Below are 18,251 nucleotides of genomic sequence, written 5' to 3'. Positions count from 1 at the left end.
GAGAACTGAAATATTTCCTAATTAATAGATATAAGACTAACTTTCATCAGATGTAACCCATCCTAACAGATGGGTTACACTCTGTAACCAACAGATGATGAAGTCTGGATCCTTGACTAGTTAACAATAAGAAAGCCTCTCTCCGTCTCTCTGTCTCTCTGTCTCTGTCTCTCTGTCTCTGTCTGTCTGTCTCTGTCTTTCTCGCTCTCTGTCTCTCTGTCTCTGTCTCTCTGTCTGTCTGTCTCTGTCTCTCTCTGTCTTTCTCTCTATCTCTGACTCTCTTCTCTCTCTCTCTGCAGGAAAATGTGAGGCCAGGCCTGGGTAGCAGAGGTCTCCATATAATAGGGTCTCACTCTCACGAGCTGGAGGAGCCAGCCAGGTAAACCATCCCTCTGAAGGAACTGGTCAGTTGGGCTGTAACAACAAAAAGGTCACACTCAAAGGAGCAGGTCCGCCTCAGCTCCAACAGACCGATGTCAGTTGAGAATGTGGACACAGATTTTCTAGAGAGTCCAGAACTGACTGTGCAATACAAACAAACCTAAAAAAATAAAAACAAACAAACAAACAAACAAAAAACATGTTTGTGGACCATCAGGAAGCTCTGGTATGAAAAATGAAGGCACTGGACAGTAACCACCTGTCTGTGTACCCACCAAAGGGACCAGTGGGCTGAGGTGTGGCACCTGTCCCATTCCTGTCACAAGGGAGGTGACTTCTACTGTGGGGCAGTCTGAGTAAACAATCCTTGGAGATTATCCAATTCCCTTTGCTTTAACTTTATGCTCACCGAAGAAACTTCTGCTTACCAGTCTGTTTTACAACAAATTTTAAAACTAGCAAAGGGGTGATCTGAATAAGGAGATATACCAATTTCCTATTCCTGTGTATAAAAAAATTATCATTCTGATTTTTTACTGAACACTTTCTTGAGTCTGTCTGGTATGTGTCTGCTTTGTAGAGCTCTGAATAGCTCTGAGGAAACTAACAAATTAAGAGTCTGGTGCTGAAATGCTGAATATGAGGTGTGACAATTAAGTTCGTGAACTCATCCTAAAAAATGTACTACATACCACATTGCTCAATATCACTATGGTTACCTTTGAAGTACTCCCCTTGGGAAGCTATGCACCCATGCCAGCGCCTCGTCCACCCTTTTAAGCAATTTTGGAACTCTTTCTGGAATGGTCATCAATGCTGTCACTGTATTACCCTTGATGTCCTGATGCCATCAAAATATCTTCCTTTCAATATTTCCTTTATTTTGGGGTAAAGAAAGAAGTTATTGGGGGCCAGATTAGGTGAATAGGGAGGGTGTTCCAATACAGTTATTTGTTTACTTGCTAAAACCTCTCTCACAGACAGTGCCATGTGAGCTGGTGCATTGTCGTGATGCAAGAGCCATGAATTGTTGAAGAAAAGTTAAGGTCGTCTAACTTTTTCACTCAGCCTTTTCAGCACTTCCAAATGGTAAACTTGGTTAACTGTTTGTCCATTTGGTACAAATTCATAATGAATAATGCCTCTGTTATAAAAAATGGTGAGCAACATCGTTTTGACTTTTGCTTTGGACTGATGGAACATTTTTGGTCGTGGAGAACTGGCTGACTTCCATGGTGCACTTTGACGCTTTGTTTCAGGGTCGTATTGGTACACCCATGTTTCCTCACCAATGATAACATGACCCAAAACATTGTCTTGCTTCTCCAAAAGTCTTGGTAAACTTCGACTCTCCTTTGCTTTTGTTCATCGGTGAGCTCCTTTGGGACCATTTTTGCACACACCTTTCTCATGCGAAGATTTTCAGTGAAGATTTTCCTGTTTCTCTATCTATGTTTCCTTAGTCTGCTATGCTTCTCACAGTCAGCCGATGACTTTGACGGACAATTTGACGAATTTTTGCAACGTTTTCATCAGGACTACTTGTTACTGGCCGCCCTGGCCTCTCTTCATCAGTGACGTGTTCTCTTCCCTCAGAAAAATGTTTAATCCATTTGTACACTGCCGTTTTCTTCATGACATTATCCCCATAAACTTGGACTAACATGTCCCTGATTTCACTTCCACTATTGCCAGTTTAACAAGGAATTTAATGTTTGTTGCTCTAATTCAAGCTCAGACATTCTCACAACAGCACACAAAAACATGCAACAATAATAATGAACACCACTCAGCAAGACACCGCCACACGACGTGAACACAGCTGTGAGACACTGATATACCAAGGTCATGAAACCTTAGCAAGCTGTTTGTACAGTGCTGCCAATGTAAGTGCACGGTGGAAAGTTCACAAACTTAATTGTCACACATCATATGTGACCAGCCTTTTTGTAAGTGTGGCAGGCACCATTTTGCTGGGGAACGAAGTTAAATCTTTAGCCTTGTCATTGATTGAGCTTTGTAATTCAAAAATCTCTTATCACATCCTTTGACTTTTCAGTCCCCAGACTTTTCTTTCCATGTCCTTGCCCCCCTAGATACTTTCATTTGTCTAGCAACTAAGAGGTTTTTGGGTATCCGTTGTCTTCCCAAGTTGTCTTTACTTTTCTTCTTTACTTCTTCCGCATTCTTTTGTTTTATTATTTTCATTACTTTTAGTTGTTTTAATTTGGCAACTCATCTGCTTCCTCAGTGATCTTACTAAAATCCCATATATTATAGGTTCAGTAGGCCTGAAATACCCCTTTAGAGCTGGGCTGACCAACATAGTAGCCATGAGCCACATATAACCTTTGAACATGTGAAATATGGCCAGTCTGAAATGAGATGTGTTGTAAGTGTGAGAATCACACCAGATTTCTAAGACTTGTATAAAGAAAGTAAAATATCTCCTTAGTACATTAGAAATTTGATCACCCATGTTGCAATGATAATATTTTGGCTATATTAGGTTAAACAAATGTGTTATTCAAGTTCATTTCACCTATTTCTCTTTACTTTTTTAATGTGGCTACTAGAAGATGCAAAAGTACACATTTGACAATTCTATGGTGAGCACTGCTTTAGGGAGTCTTACTGTGTGTATCCTTTATGTCTCTATAAGTGGCCTACAGACTGTACTCAAGACTCCATTTGGTTGAAAGGCCCAAAATTCATCCTTCTTTCCTCCTTTCTCTATCCTGACCTGCCTTTCAAGTCATTTTTATTTTTCCTTTTCTTTAAGAGGCTAAAAGAAGGAGGAAATTTTTCTCTTTTTGATTCAGAAGTAGGCACGAGATAAATACATTTAAATGTAATGGGGATATAAGAAAAACTGAGAGTAAGCAAGACTGTCTGTAGACAATCTGTTAACCAAACACAGTAATATATACACCTGGACAAGCATCCGTCCCACGGGGAAACCCAGCAACTTTAATTACTTCACCTACAGGCGCTACACTGCGAATTGCTTCTTTCCAGTTGAGTAGAAGCGTAGTCCATGCCAGAGCGAGCTGTTGGGAGTGTTGCTTCTCTTATACCAGACCTATCTCCTGAGGCTCACTTTTATATGTGTTATGTAAATGATAATTAATTCATATAGCACACTGACAGTAATAAGTGTCGGTTGGAGAGCCAGAGAGATTTAGGTTTAATCCTGGCTTTTCTACTTGCTAACTCAATTGTTTTGTGCCAGTTACTGTACCCGCTAATCTGTAAAATGGGATAATAAGATCACTCTTCTTCTGATGGGTCAACACACTGCCTCTGCTCCTAGTCATTCTCCACTCTCATTTTTTGAAATCTGCTCTGCAAGTATGATTGTGTCACTGCCTTTTGTCAAAGAAATTGTATTCCTTACCTCAAGCTTTGTGAAAAGAGCTTTGAGAAGACCACTGGCCTGGGCACCTAACATTTGTGCACTGACCCAGACTGGAGAACGTTCAAGGTGAAAAACTGTGGCTTGAGAGTGCATCCCTGGTGGGCAGGGAGAGTAGGCTGGTGAGAAAATTCCTGCACTAGAGTTTGTGCAAAGGACGTCTGTGTGTTTCCTGCAGACCAAACACAGGGAGAAAAAAGCCAGCAGCCATGAGCCATCTTAAAGGGACTTTGCCCAAGAGCACAAGAGGGTCCCGACTATGAGGGAACTCCTTGCAAAACTCTGAAAACCAGGGCTAATAGAGGGAGCATGATCTGCTAGGGAGGTTTCTGATGCTGAGAGGTCTTTGAGGCGCCCTTGGATATGACCCAAGGAAAAGGGTCTGCTTTTAAACACTTGTCAACTTACAAAAGCAGTCCTAGAGAGTTAGCGTCATACTTGGAGGACAAAGTCCCACACACTTAAAATGGTTTATAATTTCTCCTCCAGCCACATTTCAACTGCTTTCCCCAAGATGTGTCTGGGGAACCTGTGGTTTTCTCTGAGTAATCCTGTTCCACGCAAACTGTTCCCAGGCCCGGGCGGTGGCGGTGGTGTCATTAGCCAGGTAAAGATAAAATGCCACTTATGGGAACAGTAATAAATGAGACTCATGTTATTCAAAAAGAATGCGTGTCTATCAGCTGAGTTAATCAGTACTGTGATGGGGAAAAAAGCACAGCATAGAACGCAGTGGTTTCCATGTTAAGCCCACCGTGTTAACTGGCTTTAGTCAGCTTCAAAAGGAACTCTGGATTGGAAGAAAGAGCGAGGGTAAGGTGGGGATAGGGAAAGACTATTCTGTGCTGGATATTTGAATGCATGCCAATAAATGATGAGATGTTAAAAGATGAGAAGGAAAATTAAGTGCCAAGGGCACTGAAAGAAATGAAGAATCATCTTGTACCTCAAGCGTTTGGGCTGGGCTTCATAATAGTCCAGGACTCTAAGGACTGTCCCCAGATGGCTTTCAGAAAATGAAGGACCTGGGAATTCCAGATTTGGAAGTAGGAATGAGAGCTAATTGAGGCTGGAGATTGAGAAAAAGTTGGATTGGTAGATGGAGGTGAATTGTGCAGAGCGCAAATGCCGGGGTGAGGGAGCCAAATACCCATGGGAAGTCCATGTCATGAAAGAATGATTTTTGAGAAATTAAATGATTTTTGAACATATTAAAGCTTTCACTTTTCAAAAAAATTTTCATGTTGAGAAGGCCAGGGCCGGCCCGCTGGCTCAGGTGGTTGGAGATCCGTGCTCTTAATGCCTAAGGCTGCTGGTTCGATTCCTACATGGGCCAGTGCAAGATGGCTCAGTTGGTTAGAGTGTGACCACAAGGTTGCCGGTTCGACTCCCGCCCCCTGCAACTAACAGCAGCAACTGGACTTGGAGCTGAGCTGCGCCCTCCACAACTAAGATCGAAAGGACAACAACTTGAATTGGAAAAACTTCTGGAAGTACACACTGTTCCCCAATTAATGTTGAGAGGGCCAAATAATCCATGCCAGACTGTGTCAAAACAAGGGAGGGAGTTAGGAAGGGAGACCAATAGGGGGAGAGCTAACATTTCCCCTTTTTCACAAATCCTAGAGACACAGTACTAACACATTTTGGTTTTAAAATAAAATCTTTATGGTTAGATAAGATTTTCAGTGCTTCAAAAGTTTTTCTTTTGTGGAGGCTCTTGCCTAGGTATACACAGGAAGAATTTAGGTTACATCTCTCATCAGACTAGGGTATCAGCAAAAGGTATCCCAAAGTACCACTAGTGATCTATCCATCCACACACCTATCCACCTATCTTCCATCCCACCAGCCAACAAACGTTTTTTTGAGTACCTACGTGTGCCAGATTCCATGCTGTGTGCTCAGGTTGAACAACGAATAACACTGTCCTCTCACGTGCTTGTCAATGTGTTGGGAGTGGGGGAGATGAAAGGAGAATGGCAAAACTGATAATTGACACAACTGGGAGATGAGTACTTGGGAGTTCATTATAGCATTTCTTCTGCTTTTTTGGTAGTTTGATAATTTTCCTAATAAAGTTAGATAATGACTTTATTTTTCAAGCAAGGTAGTTAGATTTGATAGATGCCTATATCACAAGGACAAATTCAGCTTGGAAGTTACATTCAGGGTCTTGGTGGGAGAGAAGTCCTTGGGGCAGGGTGCAGAAGGTGGACAGGAAATGTCTCCTGATGGAGGGTAACTGTCTCTAAAAGTACTTGCTCAGATTGAGTCCGGAAGCCCAAAACTACAGGCCTGACTTGGTCTCAGCCTGCATTGGAAAGTGCTAATTGGTGAGGGTCAGGAGTGAGAAACTAGCCTCTATTACATTGCCATCACCTTATCCACCCCTTTTCCTCTCCCCTTTGCTTCCAGTCAGCAGAGGTAAGTAGATATTCAGATTTGGTCCACATCTCCTGAGCACCTACTGTGTGCCAGGCGCTGTACAAAGGCTTTGGGTTAGATTCTGCTCGCACCATGTTATAGAGAGAGGATGGAACCAAGAGTCTGAGAAATTCCTCAAGGTGTGGGAAACGTGACACAATTAGGCAAGGGCAGTTCAGGAACCCAGTCCTTCCAATCCAAAGTCATAGAGAATAGGGCAGAAACTTCGGATCCGGCATGGGTAGCTTCCGGGCTTTGAGCAAGTCACTGGGCCTCCTTGAGGGGACTTAATGTCTGTCTATAAAAAGGGTACAGTAAAACCTTGTAAGGTTTCTTTTAAGGATCACAGACCTTTACTGTCAAGACTCTGGCACCAAGCGAGGGCTTCATAAATGGCAGCCATCATTCTTGGCCAAGTGCGGGCGCATCCTCACGGGCGCGCCTCCCGCGGGGTCCCTCGGGACCAGCCGGGCCCGCCCCCGCAGCTCTGGTCTCCTAGTGCTCGCGGCAGGTGGCCCAGCATCCCGGTGCCCACACCCCGAGAGTGGAGCGCTGGCGGGTGGAGGACTGTTTTCCCCGGAGGATCACCTCCCTCCTTCCCTCCCTCCGTCCGTCCACACGCCCGGCGCAGGTGAGATTTCCGGCCCAGGCTACAAGAACGGCGACCTTAGGAGAGGTCGAGGCGGACGACGCTGTCCGCGACCGGGAGAGGGGCCCTGGGGGTCCCCCTCCCTCGCCAGGATTCGCCCCAGGGCAGGTCCCGGCGCCCGGGCCCCCGGGCTGCGCGCTCTGCGGCTGCGAAAACCTGGAGAGGCGGATCGGAGCGCGCTCGCAGCCAACTCCTCCGCGGTCCGGCCGCCGAGCTGGGCATGCTCAGTGCGGTCGCCGCGCCGCCGTCCGCCACTCGGAAGCTCGCGCTCCCGGGCGGTGGGGGCGAGAACGCCGGCGGCGGCGAGCCGGCGTCGCCCGCCGCCCCCAGACAGTGGCAAACTTCGCGGCGTCCCCAGAGCTCTCCCGGAGGAGACTGATGCCTTATTAATAAAATCAAATCCGATCCCCCCCATCCCAACCCTAATCATGGAGGCTGCGGCCGCCGGAGTGCCGCTGCCGCGGGCCCCTGCCCACTAGCCGGGGACCAACAGGTAAACTGTTGGGGGGTGGGGTGGGAGGAGGAGCTGCGGCCGGGGGGGAGGAGCCTGAGGTACCGGCGGGCGGGCTGCCCGGGTCGGCGCTCACAGCCAACCCTCCTCACCCTCTTTCCCCAGCCCCTGGAGGGGCAGCAAAGGGTTAAGTCGGCCCCGCGCCACCGTGAGCACGGCCCCCTCCAGCCGCCGAGACCGCCAGCTGCGCGCCTCGGCGCCTGCCCGGAGCCGACGATGCGCCACCGGAGCCCAGCGGGCGTCTAGGAGGCACCCGCGGCTTCCCCACCGCCCGCATCTCTGCCTCCCCCATCCGCTCCAGGCCTCTCCGCCGGAGTCGAGTCCGCGCCCAGGTGGCTGGGTCTGCGGGGCGCGTGGCGGCGTGGAAGGATCCCTGACGAGGAAGAGGGGCGGAGGCGGGCCGCTCCGCAGTCCCTTCCTGGGGCCGGAGGGCCACCCTAGCCTGGGGCGAGCACTTGGGCCACACGCCTGGGCGCCAAGAAAAGTTTTTTTCTCCCCCGGTGCCCCTCCCCCACCCCCGCCCTGTGCCGGGTTGGGGTGGGTTTGGGTCCATTGGTGAAAAAAGTCACACGTTTCCATCAGCTGCTCCTCCCCCTGGGGACAGAGTAGGAGGGGCGGGAGGCCGGCGCTGCGGAGGACCCGAGCGGACCTTCAGCTTCTGTCGGTCGCCGCCACAGGAGCGGTGCGTCCCGGAGCCCCAGCGCAGCAGGGTGCCCGCCGAAGGCTGCCCCCATCAGTGCGTGTCTGCGTGTCTGGCAGCGGCAGCATCCAACCTGCTTTATTCTTGCCTGCAGCGCCACAGCGAGCGAGCGAGCGAGGAGGGGGGAGAGACGGAGTCTGTCTGCAAAGTGCTGCTCCCTGGTGCTCAGAGGCGGCTGCTCCAGCTCCAACTCTCATTCATTTCGCCGGTTAACATGAGAGATCATGGCCGCCTTCGGGCTTCTCAGCTATGAGCAGAGACCACTGAAACGTCCCCGGCTTGGGCCGCCGGACGTCTACCCGCAGGACCCTAAGCAGAAGGAGGTAGGTAAGGGCGCTGCCGGCCTCCCCAGCAACCGGGGCCGCGCTCCGCAGAGCTGACCCCGGGCCAAGTTGGCCCAGCGGGCAACGGCGGCGCTGCGGGGGAAGGGTCAGGGAGGGGACTGGCGGCAGGGGCCGGGTTGGGGACTGGGGGACCCTGGGCGGCGGAGACCCAGCGGCTGTCAGTCCCCGCGCTCCAGTGAGACGCTTGCTCTTCGGGTGCAGGGTCGCTTCTCCGTTACCGGGCCTTGCACAGCATTGCCGGGCGCTCATCTGGTTCTTCTTTGCCGAAACCCTCCTGCTTGCTCTCCCCCGCTTCTGCCTGCTTTATTTTTCTCCCCGCCGCTTTGGTAAATCCTCGTAAACTTTTTGAAAAATGTTGGAATGCAATGCATCCGACACGGGTCTTGTGTTTTTGCTTCAGCTAAGCAGGGACGGGGTGTTTGTGCGGGGGGTGGGGGGGCGTGAGGGGGTGGGGACCTTTTCTGTTCAAAATTTCCAGTTTGGAGTGAAGTTTTTATCGAAGTGATAAATATTTAGCTCTTTGGACTTACTTTCTGTATCCCCTCTCCCCTTTAAAAATCAATATTACGGGAAAAAAGTGATTTCGTTCCTAGAGGCGATTGGCTTAATTTGCGGGAGGCAGTTTTGTGTATGTGAAAGCAATCCGGTTACCTTGGAAGGGAATAGATACCGGGATTGCTTCTTTCTTTGAATGAAACTATTGGAGAAACCTTGACTCTTGCACTAGGTTCACTAGCTTCAATGGCTAGAGTAACCATGGCATTTTGGAGACATGTATGTGTTTGTCCGTAGTTAACAAGTAATTATATAACAAATCTCGTTATAATGATCACCCTTGGCTACACAATTTGCCAAGGGATTTGCCTTTTTTTTTTTTTTTTTTTTAAAGATCACCTGCTACCCTGCTGTGCTTTCTGAATTTGCCAGTTGCAGCCCACCCATCCTCCGTTTTCTTCAGCTAAACACGAGTGAGAACGTTTCAGAACTTCTCTTTCTGGGAACCTAAAAATCCCTCTATTAAAAGTTTACCGGCCCACAGACATCACAGAGAGGGCTTTGTAAAGAAGGCAAGGAGAGGTCTTTAAGACTTCCCTTTTGATAAATGTATCTATTTCAGTAATAGAGAAAGAATGTTCTGGTTAAACTGTTTTGTTAACGTTTCTGAAAAAGGACTGACAGCTCCTTTTAGAGGGTTAGCACATTAAACATCTTGGAGCATCCTTTGAGTAGTTCGTGCTGAAGCTGGGAAGGTTTTTACAGGTGGTTCTCAGCTGAGGCTTAACATGAGGATAAGAGTTTTGACGAGACTTTGCAGATTTTTTTTCCCACCCATTTTTCTCCCTGCTACTCTGATCCAGAATAAAGTTAATTGTTAAGGACTGGAAATAACAAATGCTAAGGACCATGTGTAAAGAAAGTTAATAACTTAAAAATCAGTGGCAGGAAGTTCTTCAAGTTCTGGTTGGGACAGGGACATTGATTGGCTGCCCTTTATCACCTGGTAATTAATGTCTTGCTACATCTTCCAGAGGGCAGTATGATTGACAGCATCTTCCCACGTAAGGGATGGTAAGCCTCGGATACCCTGTGCGCTTATGTAGCATTTACTCCTCAGGTCGACACTCGTTCAGGTTGGGGCCTCTATGATTCTGGAAAAAATAATTTGGGATTTTAGGATCTTACAACATTTTATGGAGTTCTAAAACTGGAAGTAACCTTAGAGTCTAGTTTTTAAAATAACTTCCTGTTGACAAAGTGAAACTGAGGCCCTGGAAAGCTACTTAATCAAGGTGTGTGGTGAATAAGCCCGGGAGTTGGACCACCAAACCAGTATTTATGTCAAGACCAATCCTGTGTTAAGGATGATTTATGCTAAATTGTGTTGTCCTGATATTACTCTTTCCCCCAGGGCAGCCACATTTTGTCTCTCTGGAGCAGAGTCAGAATTCTGTGTGACTGGAGCCAAATCTGAGTACAATATGAAACAGGTGCTTGGCTCTTCTTGGGTGGCAGTGCGGTGAGCAGCGTCTTGCCAGCCTCAGTCACTTATGTGTTATCTCGGATTTCTACCCTATTCCTGTATCACCTGTATTTTTATTCTAATGTTTTCTTTAAATTAACTTTTAAGGAACTTTTATGTTTCACATGTGCACATGAAATCATGGATTTGATGGGATATGTATATCATATAAAATGTGAAATTCATATCATGTGTACATAGTTTTCATTGACTTGATATTATACACATACACATTATTATATGTATTAAAACAAGACCATAATGTTAAAACTTTAAAAAGTTCATCTGTGCAGCTAAAAACATTGTTGTGTTCCATCAGAGATATGTGTCCCACATTATGGGAAATGCTGATTTAATGGAAGAGTGTGAGCTTCCAAGTTGGACAGACCTGGCACTTGGGATTCTGGCTCAACCTTTTTGTAATGTGTGGCCTTGGGCATGTTGCATAACTTGTCATTTGTAAATTAGTATAATTGTCCTCGTCAGAAAAATTTGAGAACCCTGGTTTTAAATTAGCATTACATTTGCGTGAGAAAAACCCTCCTTCTGGTAAAAGCTGTTCTTATTACCCTAGCTGTAACTTTTTATTATTGTTAACCAGTGCTACTAGTGTTCTGGAAAATAGCTCCCAAGGGATAGGATGAAACCTTTGAATGAAGACCCCTTGCAGAGAAGTATGTCGGGGAGGGGGCATTAACCTGCTGATCGATTGATTATATTAATATTATGTTCTTGGAGGCCACTGGTTAGCTCAGTTGGTTAGAGCGCGGTGCTGTTAACAACAAGGTTGCCGGTTCGATCCCCACATGGGCCACTGTGAGCTGCGCCCTCCACACTAGATTGAAACAACCACTTGACTTGGAGCTGAAAGACTTGGTCCTGGAAAAACACAAATAAATAAAAGTAAAAAAGAATATATTCTTCGAAGAGTGTGCTGTAGATCAGCACTCCACGGGACTTGATCATATGCTGTGTTGTAATACTTTGCTTTCTGGAGACACAGACTGGCTTCCAGCCTTGAAAACGGAGTCAGAAAGCGAGGAGTCATCCTTGGTTCCTTCTTCTCCCTTACACCTCATAATACATTGATCAGGACATCGGGTCTAGTCCAGTTCCCAAATATATTTCCGGTCCATTCACTGTTCCCCAGTCTCACCAATATGCTCGACTTTTCTTCTGCTTCAGGCTGACTTTTTGTGCCCCAGGACTCTTACAAATGCTACACTATCTGCCTGGACACCTGTCTGCCTATCCACCCCACTGTTCCACTCACCTTAGTCGGCGGTTAGGAGGGCAGGCTCTGGAGCCAGTCTGCCTGGGTTCAAATCCTGACTCTGCTGTTTACCTACTCCCGTCCTGCCCGTGCCTCAGTATCCCCTCCTGTAGAGTGGGGATGGGAGTGCTACCTACTCCATGGGGCTGTTGGAAGGTTACATGGATAACACATTAAAGCACTTTGACTGGAGTCTGGCATGGATCCAATGCCCACATATTTGCTGTTACAAATTACTGTCAGGCCTTGTCTCCATCATTCTGGTGTCAACCCAGTGACCTCTGCAGAGGCCTTTCTAGTGTAGGTATCTACTTTGTGAATATGCATTTATTTGCATGTTGCCATCCCCCACTAAAGGGTCAGGTTCAGGGAGGAGAGCTATTTCAGGCATCCCTGAAGTACGGGGCATCTCCTGCATTAGTTCCTGGGAAGCTGAGGGCATGAATGCTTGGGATATGTGAATGATGGATGCTGGAATGAATGAATGAAAAGAGGAAATCTGGTGACTGAGGGGTGTTAAGGAAAGTCTAGGTTAAGGCAGAAATTGTCCTTGACATCTACCTTGGAAGCTACAAAGCCGAAAGTGAAATTAAACTGGACGTAGGAAGAAAGCGTTTTACCCTGGGATAGAAGAGACTTAAATAGCTGAGTAGTAAATATTTTCAGGAAATCAAATTAGTTAGAAAATAGGTTGGGGCAGTAGTGAGATTTCCAGGCATCAGGACCCATAGAGCCCCACTAGCAGAGCCTGGCGGGGAGGATAGTCTAGTGTGCAATGCAGAGCTGCCCTGGACAAGCATGACTTGGGTGGGGGTGGGGTGGGTGGTGGTGGTGTGTCTGCTTGTGGATAACCCAGAACTGCCAGTGAGACTTGTTAAAAACAGATGGCTGGGTTTTTCAGATTCAGTAGGTCTGAGGTGGGCCCCATAATTTGCATTTCTAGCAAATCCTAGGTGATCTGGTGCTGCTGATTTGGGCCCCCTTTGAGAACCCTGACCTAAAGAGCAGAAGGCATACAGTTCTGCAGGTGCTAGAGAGTTTTGCGAAGCAGGTAGGGCAGGATTAGACATCTGTGTCTGGCTGAAGTCGCCGTAGTTTGGTGTAGCAGGCAGCTCAGCGAGGGTATGGTGGCTTTTCCCTCTCTTAGCTCAGATCTCAGGAAATGAGTCAGGAAGTCTCAGTGCCTCTCCAGTGGCTCTCCATCCATTACACTTGGGACAAAGCACAAACTCCTCACTTTGGCCATCATGGCCCTTCCAGCCTGGCACCGGCTTCCATAACCACAGCCTGTTGCCAGACCACCCGGCCTTGAATTCTGGCTCCATCACTGACTGCCTGTTTGCCTCCGATCTCACCCATGAAATAGGGTTCATATCTGTTCCTACTTCCCGGGGTTGTTGGGAAGATAAAATGAGATTTGAACCATGCCTGGCACACAGACAGCGCTCAGTACAGATCAGCCACTGTTCATCCAACCCCTTCCTTGTGAAATGATCCCGGGGCTTCCCCTTGTACTTACAGTAACATCCACGAGACCCTGCCCTTCGAGGTCTGGCCTCTGGCCTCAGTCACTCTTTCCTGACTTGCTTATCCTGCTCCGGGCTGTGCCCAGGTCCACTGGTCACTTTTCTCTTCCAACAGGTCTAGCTGTTTTGTGTCTAGATTTCTGTCCCTTGCTGCCCCTCCAGTCGTGTTTCCTGTTATTTGACTCCTAGAGGTTCCTTCCCTTGGAGGGAAGTCTTCCTTGTAACCTGTGACCCATCTCCCTGACCCTTGCTGGTTCATTATCGCGTGTTCATATGTTTTTAGCACTTGTCACTGTCGGAAAGTCCATGCTAAGGTCGCTGATTCTCCCGTGCGCTTACCCCCACACTAGAATGCGGGCTGCATGAAAGCAGGGCCTTGTCTGTGGCGTGCACAGCTGTGAACTGCTGCCAAGTGCGTGGGATTAGAGTAGGTAGAGGTGCTCAGTAAATGGTTCTGGAAGGAACTGATGAAATCCAGAAAGAATTGTTACTGAGCCATTGTGAGTATTTATAACATTTAGCTGTCCCAATACATATTTTATTTTGGTAAAGATTCTTCTTGTTAGCATCGACAACTCTTAAAACATTAAATGCTTATTTCAGAGACAGCTGGGTAGGGACGTGGGGTGAGGGGAGGTGAAAATTTGTTTCTTTCTAGTCTTTGAGAGGGAGGATGTTGGTAAAGTTGCCTGGGAAGAGCGGACCAGTTGGCCAGTTGCCTGGGGGACGCAAAGACCGAGGTGGTTAGGGAGGAAGCTTCCCCCCTGAGAGTAACGGCCCGTCAGAGACCCGCCTGAATGTCAGTGTTCCGGGAAGGACATCTGTATGTGTAACTCTTGGTCTTGCGAGTCCAGAGTCTGTGTAGGAAGCACTGGGTCAGACAGAGGCCCTGCTGCTCCCAGAAGTGCTGTTACCCAAACTGTGTGGCCCAGGAGGAGGAACTTGGGGCTTGTCACTTCTCAGGGTCTACCACCACCTGCGGCAGAATCAGATGCTTGTTAAAAATGCAGGTGCCCCACCTCCACCCAAACCTGCTGAGTCAGAATTTCTGGGGACGAGGTTGAGGAATTTGCATTTTTAAACAAGCTTTCTAGGTAATTCCTAATAACTTTACGTTTGAGAACCATTGCTTTAGTTTTCATCTTTGTCTGTAGCCAACATTGTAGACCAGACTCCCCCTTATTCCTATCTGCTCCCCACTGTTTGATGTGTTAGAACCTTTAGACAGATATACTCTTCGAAGTATCCGTACCTTTTGGTACAACATAGTGCAAATTTGTTTAGCGGCCTTTTCCCTGAAGTTTTGTCCTGACCGCCGGGGCTCCCAGCGTAGGCTTGCTCTCTGTCAGCCGGACATGGTTTATAGCAGAGTAGAATTCTATGTCTTGGTCTTTAAATATCCACAGCTCCCTCCTGCATGTACTTGTCCAAACTGGGACACAGGGGAGCGGCTCTTGTTTTGTCCCTTGAAATTGTGCTTTGAACTTGTTCTGGGCTGCATGCAGAGTTTTATGTTTGACTGGGTCTGGACTCGCAACTGGGCTCTTTGGGGACTCATGCAAAGCTGTTAATTTGGGGGGCAGCCACCATCCTTTAGTCTGTTGGGTATTTCACTTGGGCTGGCACCTGTGGAAATGAAACGTGATCCTTTAGGAAGTTAGAGGACCAGGAAGTGAGGTCGGGAGGGCAAACTTTTCTTTCGCTGAGGATTAAATAGGGGAAGGTCAGGATGCACAAGAATCCTAGGATTTTAAGGAAACCAGGCAGCAGTGCCTCTTGTGGGTGTATGCACGTGTACGTGAAGACAACGCAGAAGGAGAAGTGTGGAGTGAGTTGGAACCTCCAAGAGTTGTGATGTGTGTCTTCTGAAGCTCTCTGTGGGGCTTCTGGACAGACTAGGGAGGCATTAGAGAAGCTGGAGGCATCTGTTAGAAGAGTGAGCAGATTAACCAGCAGTTCTCTTTGGTGGTTCTCTGAGCAGCACTGAAAGGGGCTGGCTGACAGCCTGCAGCAAAGCGGACCTCGATCTGAGTGGGGACAACCAGGTAGGGAAGCGCAGAGGGAGGCGCTGCCTCCTACCCAGTGCTCCTGAGAAGGGAAGGTCGGAACACTGGAATTTTCATTGTCCTTAGATACTTTCTGGTTGTATGTGGCAGATACTTGGTTGGCTACTTCACCATCATTCTCATCCCAGGTTTCCCTTACCTGCTTCCCACAGACTTTTTTTTAAGCCTGGTTCTCTCTTTCCTGGGCTCTGTTGCATCTTGGAGTGAGCAGATGACTTAATTCTGGCTAGGGAGATTTAATGGAGATCTGGTACAGGACTTGTGGAGAAGAACCGTGTTTCCCCGAAAATAAGACCTAGCTGGACAATCAGCTCTAATGCGTCTTTTGGAGCAAACATTAATATAAGACCCGGTATTATATTATGTTATATTAATATTATATTATAATACCCAGTGTTATATTATAGTAAAATAAGACCGGGTCTTACACTAATTTTTGCTTCAAAAGGTGCATTAGAGCTGATGGTCCGTCTAGGTCTCATTTTTGGGGAAACATGGAATTTCTTCCTGCCTGAAGAAAGTACTGGCACGGGGAGAGTGCTCTTTCTCAATGCCTGACAGCTCCTTAGTTTCCTGTGTTTGGAAAAGTAGTAAGAGGGTATGATGGTTGGGGCTAGGGCACCTCTCTGTGACCAAGGGCAACAAGCCTATGGATGAAAAGCCAACACAGAGAAGGTGATTGAGTAACTTTATGGAACTGAGGACCTCCTCTGCCTGGAGTTCTTGTTAAGTAAATAATAGATTTCTATGTGGTTTAAGCCATTGTTAGACCAGTTGTCAAATTTCTTGTAGCCTAACCCATTCTAATGTTGTCAGGGTATTTCCCATTTTGAAGGTGTAAATTTTGACACTGTCAAATCATCACAACATGAGCCCCCTGCTTCAGAGAATACACGTCCCCAGAACTCTCCCACTCGGTGGCTTCATGAGCAAATAGCAAGAGCCACAGAGCCCTGCATCTTGTCTGTTAGGCAGCACTGCAAATCCTGACCAGGAAGTGGAAACGGCTCCTTTATTTATTTCCACTTTTGACAAAAAGTTTTGATGGGAAGGGAGGGAGAGCCCTGTTCTGTTTTGTTTGGAGAGGGAGATTCTGTGCGTTTGTACCATCTTGTGGGGGAGAACCAGTTATGCGTGGAGCTAGAAGGAAACTTACAGATGGGTTGTTCTAACTTTGTCCTTCAATACAAAAGGAAACTGAGTCCCGGAGAGGTTAAAGTGACTTGTTAAGGCAGATCTGGGCCAAGCAGTTGTGTGCCCTGATTTGTTCTTGCAGCTTTCCTTGGCCTCCCCTCTGTAAACAGCCTCCGCTTCTGTAAATGTTGCCCTGGCAATGAGAATTGCTCTGTATTTTAGGGCAGTCAGTGCCTCTGTGAGAGCTGGGGTCTGTTCAGCTCACCATTTGATCTTCTCAGAGCCTGTCAGAATCTTGTGTCTCCTGGGCAGAGGGAAGAATACTCCGGAAGCTCAGGCACTGTTTCCTTTGTGGTTTTTTTGGTAGAAGGTTCCCAGTCTTGTGTGTGGCCTCGTGTTGGTAGCTCAGGCATTGGCATCTGTGGGCTGTGCGTGCTAGGGATCCTTCCTGTCGAGCTTTCTTTTTCTTGGTTGAGATGCTCCTTTATGAACGGTAGCTGCCCTGGAGAGACAAACACGAGCTGTACCAGTTGCCCACTTCCAGGGAGCAACACTTACATGGAATTCTGTGTAAGTGAATCCACCGTAGTTATGCAATGCAGTGGCCCTGAGAAGAGGAGAAAACACTAGTCTCTGGGTTTTATTTTCCAGGGATTGAGGGAAACGTAATACATACATGCCAATTAGATTCATTTGTTCAGTCAATGGTGTCGAGCACCCCACAGGCCCTTTGCTGTGACTTCGTGATCCCAAGGCCCGAGCCTTGTTTCTTTCTGCGTGCCTGGCTGTGAGCACAGGCCCGGCCCACACCCAGGACTCACAGCTTCTTGTCTTCTATGAATGAATGCGAGAATAAACAAGTGCTAGGAGCATTGGGTATGGTCCTGGGCGCCTAGAGACCATGGTTTTTACCTGGGGATCATCCCCTCCCCCTGCCATTGGCAGTGTCTGAAGGCATTTTGAATAGTTACAAGTGTGCGTGTGTGTACGTGTGCATGTGTGAGCTCGCATGTGTACGTGTGTGTATGTGTGTGTGTGTACACGTGTGTATGCTTTGCCACTGGCATCTCGGCCGTAGAAGCCAGGATGTTGCTAGCGTTCCCCGTTCCGGACAACCCCCCACAACAAAGCATCGTCTGGCCTCACACGTCGGTAGTTCCGAGGGTGAGAATCCCTGGTCTAGAGGGAGTCATGGGCTTGTGAATGAGGAATGCATGTGTAGTGTTTCAGGGATTCTCTGAGAGGAGTGTACAAAGCGCTGTGCCAGCCAGAGGGCATGGCCAGTTTTTGACAGGACTGATGGAGGAGATTTTTGAGGCTGGGACTTGGAGGGTGTGTAGGAGTGGATGGGGCTGAGGATGTGGGAGCCAGTTAATTTTGGGAAGAGGAAGCAGCACGTGCAAAGTGTCACAGGCCCGAAGGAACTTGGGGTATGCTCTGGGCTGTGGGCCGGAGGCATGGTATGGGGTGTGCAGGTGTGGGGGAGCTGGGTTGGAGTGGGAAAGAAAGGGGAGATGAAGTTACGGGAACCTTTGCATGCTGTGCTGCGGTGTTTGGATATTACGGTGGAGGCGGTGAGGTGCCGTTCAAGGGTGTTCAGTTAAGGGAATGAGGTTTAAGATGATGAAGGGCTGCAGTTGGAGGGGTCCATGGCTCTGCAGGTCACGTGAGGCAAAGACTGGCTAGCTCGGTGGTCACTGATATTCTGGGCCTGGGGGTCGGTGTGTTAATTTCTTGTGGCTGCCATATCAAGTTACTCCAGAGCAGGAAGCTTAAAATGATGGAAATTTATTCTCTCAGAGTTT

The 18,251-nt window shown here is 47.8% G+C and overlaps 1 protein-coding gene across 15 annotated transcripts in view; it reads left to right on the top strand.

The window, feature by feature from the left end:
- The first annotated feature begins 6,956 nt into the window (after nt 1–6,956).
- The window catches only part of MED12L (mediator complex subunit 12L), a 319,885-nt gene continuing 308,590 nt past the window's right edge, over nt 6,957–18,251 (top strand). For 7 of the 15 annotated variants that reach the window (XR_016019521.1, XM_074333622.2, XM_074333602.2 and 4 more), the window contains exon 1: nt 7,730–8,406. Coding sequence is in view for 14 of the 15 variants with exons in the window: in XM_074333622.2 (XP_074189723.1) it covers nt 8,308–8,406 (99 nt within the window). In the remaining variant the exon portion in view is untranslated. The other 8 variants (XM_074333596.2, XM_074333621.2, XM_074333601.2 and 5 more) reach the window with 4 other exon arrangements.

Source organism: Rhinolophus sinicus, chromosome 17 (assembly GCF_057876585.1).
Source record: "Rhinolophus sinicus isolate RSI-liver-muscle chromosome 17, RSI-T2T, whole genome shotgun sequence".
Lineage (NCBI taxonomy): Eukaryota > Metazoa > Chordata > Mammalia > Chiroptera > Rhinolophidae > Rhinolophus > Rhinolophus sinicus.
This window is presented reverse-complemented; position numbering and strand designations above follow the sequence as displayed.